Raw genomic sequence first — 13,367 nt, forward strand, 5'->3', positions numbered from 1 at the left:
GTAATGTGGTCTTCAGCTAGAATTTACAATTATTCTCTTACTCCAGAGCACAAGTGAGTAGAGGCCCATAAACTGCTGGGATTTTCCAGGCACTAAGGGTATACAATCCCACCTGCTTAAGAAGCTGATGGTTAATGTTAACAGTGGATACCAAAGCCCTAGGTGGGAATAAACCAGGAAAACAAAAGGGCACTTAGCTTATAATTAATAATTAATAAATTAATTAATAATTAATACTTCTAAATATTCTTTACATATATCTAACATATGCTTTTGTAATATTTATTTTTTATTTTTTTAATATTTATTTTTTAGTTTTCAGCGGACACAACATCTTTGTTTGTATGTGGTGCTGAGGATCGAAACTGAGCCGCACGCATGCCAGGCAAGTGCGCTACCGCTTGAATCACATCCCCAGCCCTATTTTTTAATTTTTAGGTGGACACAATATCTTTATTTTATCTTTATGTGGTGTTGAGGATCGAACCCAGCGCCTTGTGCATGCCAGGTGAGTGCGATACCACTTGAGCCACATCCCTAGCCTATCTAACATGCTTTTAGAAACAGTTAACTTGTATATTAAGTTCATACAAAGAGGCACATCTTTGAAAGACCTCAAAAAGATTTTAAATTAACATTATTATCTATAAAGCAGAATATAAAAAGGAGACTGAATCACAGGGAATATATTCAGGGTTGTAGTTAAGATGACTGTGTCTAAGACAGGATTAGCTACTCAAAAGCAAACACAGAAGACAATAAGACAAAACAAAGAACAAACAAGTACCAAAAAAATGAGGGAGAAGGAAGTTGGAGTATGAGGAGAAAGAAGACTGATTAGTAGGCTCAGTGGAAATCCCTGTCAAAATTCCAGCAGAGGGGCTGGGGTTGTGGCTCAGCGGTAGAGCACTCGCTTAGCACGTGCAAGGCCCTGGGTTCAATCCTCAGGACCACATAAAAATAATTAACAAAACTAAAGTTGTTGTGTACAACTAAAAAATAAACATTTAAAAAAAAATTCCAGCAGACTTCATTACAATTGATAGGCATACCCTAAAATTTACATGGAAATAAAAAAAGGGGTTGGGGTTGGGGAATAAAACTAAGAATTTTGAAAACGAAGAAAATTTACACAGCTTGGGAGGTTGAGGCAGGAGGATAGCAAGTTCAAAGCCAGCCTTAGCAACAGTGAGGCACTAAGCAACTCAGTGAGACCCTGTCTCTAAATAAAATAGAAAGTAGAGCTGGGATGTGGCTCAGTGGTTGAGTGCCCCTGAGTTCAATCCCCAGCACACACACACAAAAAAAGAACTTACATGAAATTTCAAGACTTACTATTAAGTTACAGTAATGAAGACCATGTGGTGCTGGCATGAAAACAGAGAAACACCAGAGATTTAAAAAAAAAAAAATAGAACTGGGAGCCCAGAAATAAAACCATACATTTGCAGTCGATTGTTTTGACAAGGCTTTTCAACAGAGCAAAGGACAATCTTTTCAACAAATGGTGCCTAGACAACTAGATAGTCACATATCAAAAAGGAAACCTGGACATTTACCTCAAACAAAAAATTATCTTAAAACTAACCCAAGAGCTGAGTAAGGTAGCACATTCCTGTAATCCCAGAAACTCAGGAGGCTGAGGCCAGAGAATCTCAAGTTTGGGGTCAGCCTCAGCAATTTATCAAGGCACTAAGCAAGACCCTTAGCAAGGTGATGGGGAAGTTCGGGATGTAGCTCAATGGTTAAATGCCTCTGGGTTCAATTCACAGTTTGTAAAATTAAAAAAAAAAAAAAAACTAACACAAAAATTGATTCAAGACTGAAATGTAAGAGTTAAAAATATAAAACTTCTATGAGAAAACCTTTTTTATTTTGGGTTAGGCAAAGATTTCTTAACAAAAATACATTACATAAGAGAAAATATTGATAATTTTACTCCCTCAAAACTAATTAATTTTTACTCCTCATAATATCACTCAGCAGTAGAGCGCTCGCCTAGCACGTGCGAGGCACTGGGTTCGATCCTCAGCACCACATAAAAATAAATAAATAAAATAAAGGTATTGTGTCCAACTACAGATAAAAAATAAACATTAAAAAAAAGATGACTAAGAACCAGGTGTGATCCCCGCTATTCAGAAAGCCTTCTGAGGTTTCAGTTACCTGTGGGGTGTGAAAATATTAAATGAAAACTTCTAGAAATAAGTAAATTATACATTTTAAACAACTTTTATCACATTATTTTGTTATAATCTATTTTACTGTTAGTTGTTGTTAATCTCTTACTTGCCTCAATTATAAATTAAAATCTATCAGGTTTGTACATACAGGAAAAAAACAGTACAGAGTTTGATACTATCCAGTTTCAGGCATCAATCACGGGACACCTCCCCCACAGATGGGGGACTACTGTCTAATGTTGTTTGTGTTGGGCTGGAGATGGGAGCTGGGATTCATTACAAAGGGTAGGAGCCTCTTTTGAATGATGGAAATATTCTAAAACTAGATGACAGTAAAGAATACAAAACTGTATGAATTTAGTAAAAATAATTTAATTGTCACAGTGGGTAAATATAATGGAACATAAATTGGACCTCAATAAAACTGATGCAGGAAAAAAGACAAATCAAAATTGTAATATTACTTCAAACCCATTACAATGGTTGCTATAAAAATAAACACAACTACATAAAATGTGTTGGTGAGCATGTGGAGAAAATGAAGGCTTGTGCACTGCTAGAAGAATTGTAAAATGGTGCAACCTGTGTGAAAAAAAAAATTCAGAGGTTTCTCAGAAAATTAAGAATAGAACTACCATATGATCCAGCAATCCCAGTTCTCAACACATAATCTAAAAGAATGAAAAGCAGGGTACTTGCCCACCCATTTTCATAGCAGCACTATCTACAAGATCCAAAACACAAAAGCAACACAAGCCAAGCACCCATTGACAGATGAGTGGATACGCAGAATGTATAATAAATATTCAATGGGATATTATTTGGCCTTAAAAAGAAAGGGAATCCTATAATGTGCTAAACATGGTTGAACCTTAAGAGGACATTCTGCTAAATGACAAAAAAAGACAAATACCATATGATTTCATTCATATGAGGTACCTGAAGTAGTCAAATTTATAGAAACAGAAATTAGAAAGGTAGTTACCTGGGCTGGGGGAGAGGAAAAAGGGCATTGTTCTTTAATAGGGATATAGTTTTAGAATTGGAAAAATAAAAAGTTGTAGAAATCTGTTTCCTAACAATGTGGATACACTTAGCACTCCTGAACTATTCACTTACAGTGGACAAAAACTTAGATATTGTGCTTTCTAATCCAATTTTTTAAAAAAGGAAAACCAAGAGATGATGACTTTAGGCCATGTGAGAGTAAGAGTTTAAAGTAGGTGGTAAACAGGGTGAGAAAATCTCAAGGGCATGGTGAAGCTCAGCAGAGCAGAGTCACAGACACTTGTAAACAATTACTCTCCTAGGATTGGGCTTTGAGAGGTCTGAGTCAATTTGATTGGGCTTCAAATTTATGATAGCAAAATACAATAGAGTTAATAACAGACGAGCCAAAATCGTCAGAAACACCTCAAAATTATAATCTTCCAAATAGGTTCAGTCTCAAGAAACCAAGACACCCAGAATGAATGTGATACTCTTCTTAAGTGACTGTAATATCAGATTCATCTGGTGATCTAATAAAAGAATCATCAGTGTCCTCAGAGGAGACTCTGTCCCCACACCATACATACAGCCCTGCTCACAACACCTTCAATAAATACTTGTAGAAGACTGATCATTATTACAGGTTCTATAACATCTGTCAATTTTTCTTTTAATATTTTTTTGTCATACATGGACACAATATCTTTATTTTGTTGTTTTTATGAGGTGCTGAGGATCGAACTTAGTGCCACATGTGTGCGAGGCAAGTGCTCTGCCACTGAGCCAGAACCCCAACCCACATCTGTCAATTTTTTACAGATTTTTATTTACTTATTTTACATGTGACAATTTGTTCGTGAATACAGTTGAACTCAGTTAATAACTTTGAAAAAATCTGACTTTTAAAAAAAGTTGCCAAGAAGCATTTGGTTTGATACATTACAATTGGCTAGAAGTGTCCTTGTCACAAAAGGTACTTCCAAACACCAAACTCAGTCATCATCTTAAAACAAGTGACACAAAAATGTGCTTTATTAACTCAACACAACATAAACAAGAAGTAAGCCCTATTCATAGGGTTACAAATGGTTCTACATGCTTCCTGATCTAGTAAATTTCACTGATCTACTTAAAGTCATGAAAGACAAGTATAAAATAGGCAGATTTATTGTACTATCCTAACCAGTTCACAAACACGGAAAGTACAAGTGTTTAAAACATAGTTGTCTAAAGTTTAAAAAGAAAATCCATGAGGTTGGTGTAGTGGGGAAAAAAAAGATATTTTTTAGATCAAATCAAAGCAATGCACATATATAGAGTTCAAGTCAGTGTTAAGCAGAAGAGTAGTTAATAAGAGCAACACTAAAGTATGGCTTTAGTTATAATTTTATAATTGTAGTATAATTTAAATAACATTAGTTTTCAACTGTCTAGGTTAATTAAGTTTTGATGCAAGGTATGGAAAAAAGTGGTTGGCTTAGCTGTGCAAATATGCTATATATTTATGAATGCAAAGGTAGTAAGAAACAAATGAAGGAGCTCTCTCAATAACAGGCAGTCTGGTTCTAGTAAGAAACCTAAGAGATTATCAATTATCCTTCACCCTTGAGTGGAAAAAATCTGGACCATCCAACCAAATATAATACCATTTGGAAAAAAGAACATCAAGAAGCAGAAAGTCCAGTTTTTATGCACTCTTTCTTAAGAGCAGAGGTCAGCAAACTTGTCCTGTAAAGAGCCAGACAGTAAATATTTAGGCTTGGGCAGGCATGCGGTCTCAGCTGCGGCAAATCTGTTCTGCCAAGGTAGTACCAAAGTGCTACAAACAAGACATAAATGGGTAAATGTGGCTGTGGCCCAATCAAGCTTTGGATATGAACAGGGACATTTCAATTTAATATAATTTTCACTTCACAAAATATTACCATTCTTTTATTTATCTTGAACCACTTAAAAATATAAAAGTCACTCCTAGATCATGGGCCATACAAAAACAGATGACTGGCTGGGTTTACCCTAAGGGCTACACTTTGGCAACCCTGTCAAGAAATTAGATGAATCCCAGGTGTATGTGGCAGGACACGGTCATGCTCTTTCTCTCTGGAATTTAAGAATATAGACACTAAGCCAACACCAGCAAGTTTTGCTTTCTCTCAGTAATAAATAACCACAAACTGAAATGTAGTGGTGACTAACCTCTAATTAAAGAAATTAGGTTTAAGAACTACGTGGTTAAATAATTAGATCCTAAGCAACAACAAATTGCTTGAATTAGAACAGAAGAGAATCTATCAGAGACGTCAAAAACCAGAAATTGTATAAAAATATTCTGGCCAAAAGCAGCAACTAATTTTTTCTCTTAGAGACTTGGACTTAGTTACTAGTATGCTGGTAGGAGAATCTTCAAATCTTTGTTTTGAAGATAAGGCTTGAGATTTATTTGACAAACCTCATTTACTCAATATTGTCAACTCCCCCAAAGATCAACAGGAGGAATTGTACCTGACATCTAGTGGAGGCTTCAGGAAACTGAAGGGACATGTAAGACTCTCTGAAGGGGAAAACAAAAACAAAAACAAAATGCAGAAACACAGAAAGGGGCAGGGCATAGTCACCTGTCCACAGGAACCAGGCTTGCTACCCTTACTTCACTTCATGCTGTATAAGAAGCTAACATGCACTGGGCAGCATTGAAGGCACTAGGGATTTGGTGGAGATATTTATAACTAAAGGTTGCTGTGAGGGTTAAATGCTGGATATGAAGAAGTGAGCAAAGGGCCTAGAGTACTGTGAGTCCCAAATAAATATCAACAACACTTCAATCTCAAACATGTGAGGGTCTGAATAAATGTCTAGTCTATGTCAACAATGAAACATTAATGTATATTTTATCTCATAGTTTCAATTTCTGTCCCCAATTTCTATTGGGGTTTTAATTTTATTTCTTGGTATGCAATAATGGTACCACATAAGGTTTCTTACATGTTTATAAACTTCTCTATGGCCACCATGACAGTTCAAAGCACCATGGTCCCTAACCTGGTCTTTGAAGATTCTCTAGCTGGCCTCTTCCCTTTCAAGGGTCTGGGCAGTGGTTTTCTTTTCTGTTTTTGCACTGGGGATTGAACCTGAAACACATTACCACTGAGCTACATCCATAGCCTTTTTTAATTTTGAGACAGGTCTCACTAAATTGCCCAGGTTAGCCTCAAATTTGGAATCCTTCTGCCTCAATCTCCCAAAATGCTAGGATTATAGGCCTGCGCACTGCACCTCGCCAGGCAGGGGTTTTCTAAAGTGGCAGGTCTGCCATACCCCTCCCCTCCCCACGACTCCTAACTCAGGCTAAAGTCAACACCTAGCAGCTGTCCTTCTCCTTGACAGCAGGCCCTGGCTCCACATGGCTCTGGTCCCTGCTCTCTCTGCCAGAGTGTCCCATCCACCACCTTCCGCAGGTGAATTCCTGGCTACACTCTGGCTTCACTGTAAATGCTGTTCTTCACAGAAGACTTCCCTGGCCAGCCAAGAAGGTAAACATATCTTGTTAGAGAATAATTTTGTGTAAACAGGAAAAATATGTGATTTATATTATTTTTCAGAGCTTCAAAATGAGTAGGATAGTTCTTTGAGATACAATAGTAGAATCTTGAAACTGGTCAGAGAGCATAGGAAGAAATTATAAAGAACTTTAAAGAAATCCCGAATGTTAAAGTTTTTAGAACAAAACACAACTGAGGATTATTTAAACTCAATAATGCTATTCTTTCAAGTAAAACTACTATTTCAGACCTTTTTTGAAGACATTTATTGCTCCAGTTATCTGGTACAAAATAAAACTTAATGTTGAAGTGACAAATGCCACAGAAGGCAATTTCAAGTTGTACTGTCCAAGTTGTTACTGTAGAAATTTTTAAGGAAACCTTCCAATGATCTGAAGAGAATTTCTGTAAGTGGAAAATATCTGATTTTAGAGCATCTAAGAAGACTGCAGATTCCAGATAGATGTTAAAACTCATGGAGATTAGTATGCATGTTTGTTTTTGTACTGGGGATTGAATCTGGAACGTTTTACCACTGAGATACATCCACAGGTCTATTGCTAGAAGAAATAAAATATCATATTTACATACCACATTTATATAATTTACATTATAGGAAAATCACTTTCCTATACCTGAAAAGGTTTAAGAAACAATTATTCAGACCACCCACTCTTCTCTAAGGGGAAGATAACACCCCATTTTTTCAGAGGAAGAGTGTGATCTCAGTGGTTCAGGATCCATAAGTACTGACGGGGTGTGGGGAGGGGGACCTGGGATTGAACTCAGGGGCACTTGACCACTGAGCCACATTCCTAGCCCTATTTTGTATTTTATTAGTGACAGGGTCTCGCTGAGTTGCTTAGTGCCTCGATAAATTGCTGAAGCTGGCTTTGAACTCACGATCCTCCTGCCTCAGCCTCCCGAGTTGCTGGGATTAGAGGCATGTGCCACCGCAACTGGCCTCACTAAGGAACTTTTAGGTGTAGACTCTCAGGCCACCCCAGAATAATAATTAAATTGACCCAGAATGGAAGTAATGTGTACTTTGCAAAGCTCTCTGAGTTTTAAAATCAGCTGAGATGGGAAACCACTGACATGTAGTGAATGTAGAAAAACAAAAATCTATAAGACATACAAAATCAAAGTTGAAAGGAATTTTAAAAGTTATCTAGCAAATCCAATTAGGAGTAACTGTTCCGAAATTCATTAGAATCTAAAAAAGAACCTATCACTGCTTTTTTTTTTTTTTTTGGGGGGGGGGGAGACCTGCTAACCATATTCTTGGTTTGGGAATAATTCAGATTACCAAATACTTGAACTGTAAAATTTAGTCTAGGTGAGACCAGGTGGAGTTGAAGACACTTACAGAACACACTCCTGAGCTGACCATCTCTGACTCTCCTCCCCAGGAACCCAGAAGACTATACACTGTTGAATCTGGTGGGGGCACAGAAGAGCTCAGTGAGCTCAAATTCTCTCAATTTGAATCTGATTGTAATGAATGATGTTAACCATAAACACTGTTACTGGATTCTCAACTTTTATGCTTATACATCTTGGAACACTTTGTTATAGACCAGAACTATTATCCATATTGGCAAAGTGAAAATCATGGCATAGATGACAGATTAGGAGGCAAAAAGAGAAATAAAACACACTGATTTTCTCAGTTTATGCAGTAGAAGTTGAAGGGAGTTCAAAGAAATTGAGTTTTAAGAATATTATTTAAAATCACTAAGGAAGCCAACTTAAAAATGGTGATACAATTATGAAAAACTGGGATGAGTTAGGGTTAGGATTAGGATGGCATCTATTTATAAATGAGGTTGATTCCTTACACCCTTGATGAAGTTCAATAATATCTAAAACTGGTAGGTCAAGAAAAATGGTCTTATACATATAAGACAGAGAAACATAGAGGTAACTACTGGTAGACCTAAAACCCAGGCAAAGGAAGGTCAAGTGTTGGAGGGTGTGTTGTGTTAAAACAAGCAGTTCTGTATTACTGAATTTGTAATCCACATGCATATATTATTTTAATAAATACCAAAGTTTTTAAGATATTTAAAATTATTTTAAAAATTATTTGATATCCCCAACAGCTCATTTGGTCAAACCATCTTCCATCAGGTAGGTAAAAGATAATGAGTGCTGACTATAGCAGAGAAACTTCCACACTCGTGATGACGACTAAAGATCCCAAACCTGCCAACTTTATTGACCAAAGTATACTTACTATCACCATTTAATTCAGAATGAAGAAATCATTTTAGAGACTGAATCCTGTGCTTTTCTGTCTCTCTTCCTCCATACCTCTGGTCTTTATTTCTCAAACTTTTTGTTCCCCAGTAGCTTTGCTTTATTTACCGTGCGTGCGCGAGTGTGTTTGTGTGTGTGTAACAGCCTTATATACACATACAGCGCCTAATTTTCTCTCAATTTGAAAAGGGAAAAGTAAGTTGGTTTTTATTTCCATGTCATGTAAACTGACTCAAGTCCCTGTGGGCACTACTGCTGAGGAGAAGAGGTGACTTCTATCACTAATTTAAGGGCAGGACATATAAAGAGCAAAAGGCAACTCAGCTCAATAGCACAAACACTCCTCTTCTAGGTATTCCTGTTCTGAAAATGCTGTTTCTTAGGCTTCAGGAATCAGGAAGCTAGGCTTCCATGTAGATGTTTATGGTGATTTAAAGAAATTGGAGCTTGGCGTCTAAAAAGGGCAATGTTCGTGTTAGGAGATTCTTGGTTTTGATCCAAAGGAATTTCACAAGACCTCCATTTCAGAAGGGTCCATATTCAGGTGCATACTTACACTATATGTGCAAGGTCAAGTGGTTTCTCTGGTTGCTCAGGAAAAACAGGATGTGGGGGTTCTCTGGAGGGCACACACCCCAAAGATTTACTAATTGCATGGCTCAGCTTCTTTGCAGGGGATTTCTGTGTCAAAGTAAAAAATAAACAAAAATAAGGAATTAACTCTTCAAAATAATGATAAAGAACTTCAAAAGAACTTGGTGACAACAGCACAGAAAATATCTTTTCAAGTACAAATCAAGTTTCATTGTAGTCAACATTATTGGGCCTTGCAGGAAGGAACCTGCAGTGGTCCCAAGGTCACTGTGGTTCCTTCATTTCTGTGGCCTCCCTCATTTCTATTCTAAGGTCACACTATCAAGTTAATGTTAACTTCCCTATTGGCCATCACTACATGCCCTTGGAATGAATTTGCTCTTTTGATGCTTCTGGATTATTTTTGGAGAAATGTTAAAAAGTTAATTCCTCATCAAAGTCAAAACTTTTTGATGGCCACAATACTCAAAGGTTAAAATAATGCTAAGACCACGTGGCTTTAGGGATGTTAGCAAATAAACTAACTGAGACACATCCCAAAATGTCAGAATACTTCCAAATAAATGTGAGGCAGAAAATTTGGTATTAAGGGTCTGGCTATACAGGCAGATACAAACTCACATACACAGGTCAGCATCAAACCTATGATATACTAAAAGTACAAAAATAAGTTGGTATACCAACCATTCCTCTGAAAGACAGAAACAAGAAATCCCAAGATTATTAAATCTAAGTAAATAGTCACAGAAGCAACAAAATTAAGTTACATAAAACACTTCTAAAGCCTCTGTTTACCTTTTTTGGCTTCTGTATACTTTACTTTTGGTGCTGGGGGTCAAATCCGGGACCTCCTGCTACCGAGTTATAACCCCAGGCCTTTTAAAACTCATAAAGGAGGCTATTCATATAAAATTTTGTTGTCTACTCAAACCCCTTTAAATAACACCATTATCTGAGATTTTGGCAGGTTATCACCTGCAAAAAAGAAAAAAAAAAGTTTAAAGATTTCTTTCTACTGTCTCTGCAATTTATTACAGAATGTGCCACTTGAATTTCTCATCAATACCACATCTCCACTTGACTTTTATATGCTGCTTCCTATAGTAAAATAATACAAAATAAGGGCCAGGGTTGTAGCTCAGTGGTAGAGCCCTTGCTTAGCGTGTGTGAAGCACTGGATTCAATTCTCAGCACCAAATTAAAAAAAAAAAAAAAGGTACAACAACAACTAAAAAATAATGTAAAAACATAAAATAAATAAAAATCTCTTTGCTGTTAATATAAGGTAAGGTTAATTAATACTTGTTTATCAATAGACTGAATAATATCAATGTCTTCAGCAACTTCATATGTTGGCTCCAAATCACCTACTACTATCTCCTTCAATGAATTAAGTTCTAGGAAAAGTCAAGATGTAACCTAGCTTCCTGCATATCCTGAAAACTGAAACAAAGCAGAATCTCTCCCCAACTGCTTCCCACTTCCCTTTGCCCAACAACCAGCCATAATGTGACACTTACCCTCTAACCCATCTTCTGCACTGCCCCAGAGAACATAACATGACCCTCTTCTGCTTAAGAGCTCTCACAGGGTGATAAGCCGTAGAGGATAAGATCTAAGAAAAGACCATCACACTCCACATGGAAACCCTCAAGACACCCTCATATCAGGTCCTCAACCCTCACCTCCAATGACGAGCTGCTTGCTCACAGTTAACCCAATACGCCTCGTCCTTTTAGGTTTCTGTACCTTGGCATGTGCCTTTCCCAGGTGTCCCTTTCCCAGTCTGTCATACTGTAAATTTTCTGCTCATCTCTTAAACCTCCTTCCAAGTGCCCCTTCCTCAGTGAAGAGTCCCTTGCTCTCCATGGTCAGTATCGCCTTCCCAAGCTACCTACCAACTTACACATGCTCCTCTAAAGCACATACCATGCTGTGTCAGGTTTTATTTTACTTGCCTATTCTTATTAGGCTGGTGCTTCTGAAGGAAGGACCCATATCTTATCATCTTTGCATTACTAGAGCAGTTTCTACAACAGAATATGATATCCAAACAGGATTTTCTAGATTGCTTTTTCCTAACAATACCACATCAGAGTTTTTTTTTTTTTTTTTTTGAGAATTACAAGTAAGAGACAATCAAAGGGAATCAAAAGAATGCTTTTTTTTTTTTAAAAAAAAAGAGAGAGTGGGAGAGGGAGAGAGAGAGAGATAGAGAGAGAGAGAATTTTTTTAATATTTATTTTTTAGTTCTTGGCGGACACAACATCTTTGTTTGTATGTGGTGCTGAGGATCGAACCCGGGCCGCACGCATGCCAGGCGAGCGTGCTACCGCTTGAGCCACATCCCCAGCCCCAAAAAGAATGCTTTAATTCACCTTTATATCTAAATATTACATGTATAAACCACACAATTTCATGATTTGTTGCTGTATCTGAGAACCATTTCGGCCATGAATTCATGCAGTCTATGTACGACTTATATTACCTTCATCTAAGAAATAACAGCCATGAAATCACAGGTTTCATGAGTGTATTTTATAAAAAAGACTAAAATAACTAGGTGACTATTAAAAATTATTTGCCTTGGGGCTGGGATGTGGCTCAAGCGGTAGCGCGCTCGCCTGGCATGCGTGCGGCCCGGGTTCGATCCTCAGCACCACATACAAACAAAGATGTTGTGTCCGCCAAATACTAAAAAATAAATATTAAAAAAATTCTCTCTCTCTCTACCTCTATCTCTCTCACTCTCTCTTAAAAAAAAAAAAAAAAGATGTAGGTTCTCTACTCGCCTCATAGATTGTTTCTTTTAAAAAAAAAAAAAAAAAAAAAATTATTTGCCTTTGTGAGGCTGGGGTTGTGGCTCAGCGGTTTAGCACTCGCCTAGCGCATGCAAGGCCCTGGGTTTGATCCTCAGCACCACATAAAAATGAAGAAAATAAGGTATTGTGTCCAACTAAAAAATAAATATTTAAGAAAAAAGTATTTGCCTTTGTAGTCCCTGATATTCTTAGCAGTATGCTTGTGATGATCTTGGAAATACTGCTTTAAGTCAAAGTTTCCGATGAGATCCAATTTCAAGCCTCAAAAGCATAGATATAAAGATAAAAATCAATATATTGGGTTCAACTGATACATATGGGAAGGGTAACTAAAAAAATTGGAATGCATCAGACATAGTGGCACATGCCTGTAATCCCAATTACTCAGAAGGCTAAGGCAGGAAGATCACAATTTGGGCAACTTAGCAAAACCCTGTTTCAAAATAAAATTTTAAAGAAAGGTCTGATAAAGGATATCTGGGTTCAATCCCCAAATCCCCAGTACCAAAAACAAACAAACAACAACAACAACAAAAAAAAAAAACCCAACATTGGAATAACTATATGTAAGAATTAGGCTATTATCTAAGATATAGATCCAGATTAAAAAGGATGTTATCCTGAAAAATTTAAAGCCGTGCATTTCATTAGGTTTGTCTAAACATATAAATAGGGATTTATTTTAAAAGATCTCAAAGAGTGATTATAATATGTACCTGAAGTGAATTTTGATGAGTTAGTTTAGGAAGATAATATTATCAGTCTCTAAACAAGAGTTTAAAAAATGTTTTAAGTGTCAAGACAGGAACATTCCCTGATTTGTCTATTCAGCTCCTAGGACAGGTTTGGTAATTAAAGAACTAAATATTTAAGGGAGTGAGAAAGGGAGTGGTAGAGGAAGAAAACCAATCCAGGTCGAGGACGTGTGTCTCCAACACTTCCCTTACACTACCACACCAGAGATGTTATTTTAGGTC

General features: G+C 37.0%; 1 protein-coding gene across 18 annotated transcripts in view; it reads right to left on the bottom strand.

Annotated features, from left to right (window-relative positions):
- Dtnb (dystrobrevin beta) overlaps nucleotides 1–13,367 on the bottom strand; it is a 234,482-nt gene that overhangs the window by 97,291 nt on the left and 123,824 nt on the right. For all 18 annotated transcript variants that reach the window (XM_058578414.1, XM_058578416.1, XM_058578412.1 and 15 more), the window contains one exon: nucleotides 9,531–9,655. In XM_058578414.1, the coding sequence (XP_058434397.1) occupies nucleotides 9,531–9,655 (125 nt within the window). The remainder of the gene's footprint in view (nucleotides 1–9,530; nucleotides 9,656–13,367) is intronic.

This window comes from Marmota monax, unplaced genomic scaffold, assembly GCF_021218885.2.
Source record: "Marmota monax isolate L192 unplaced genomic scaffold, Marmota_monax_Labrador192_F-V1.1 WCK01_AAM20220418_F8-fsc00010, whole genome shotgun sequence".
NCBI classification, from domain to species: Eukaryota; Metazoa; Chordata; class Mammalia; order Rodentia; family Sciuridae; genus Marmota; species Marmota monax.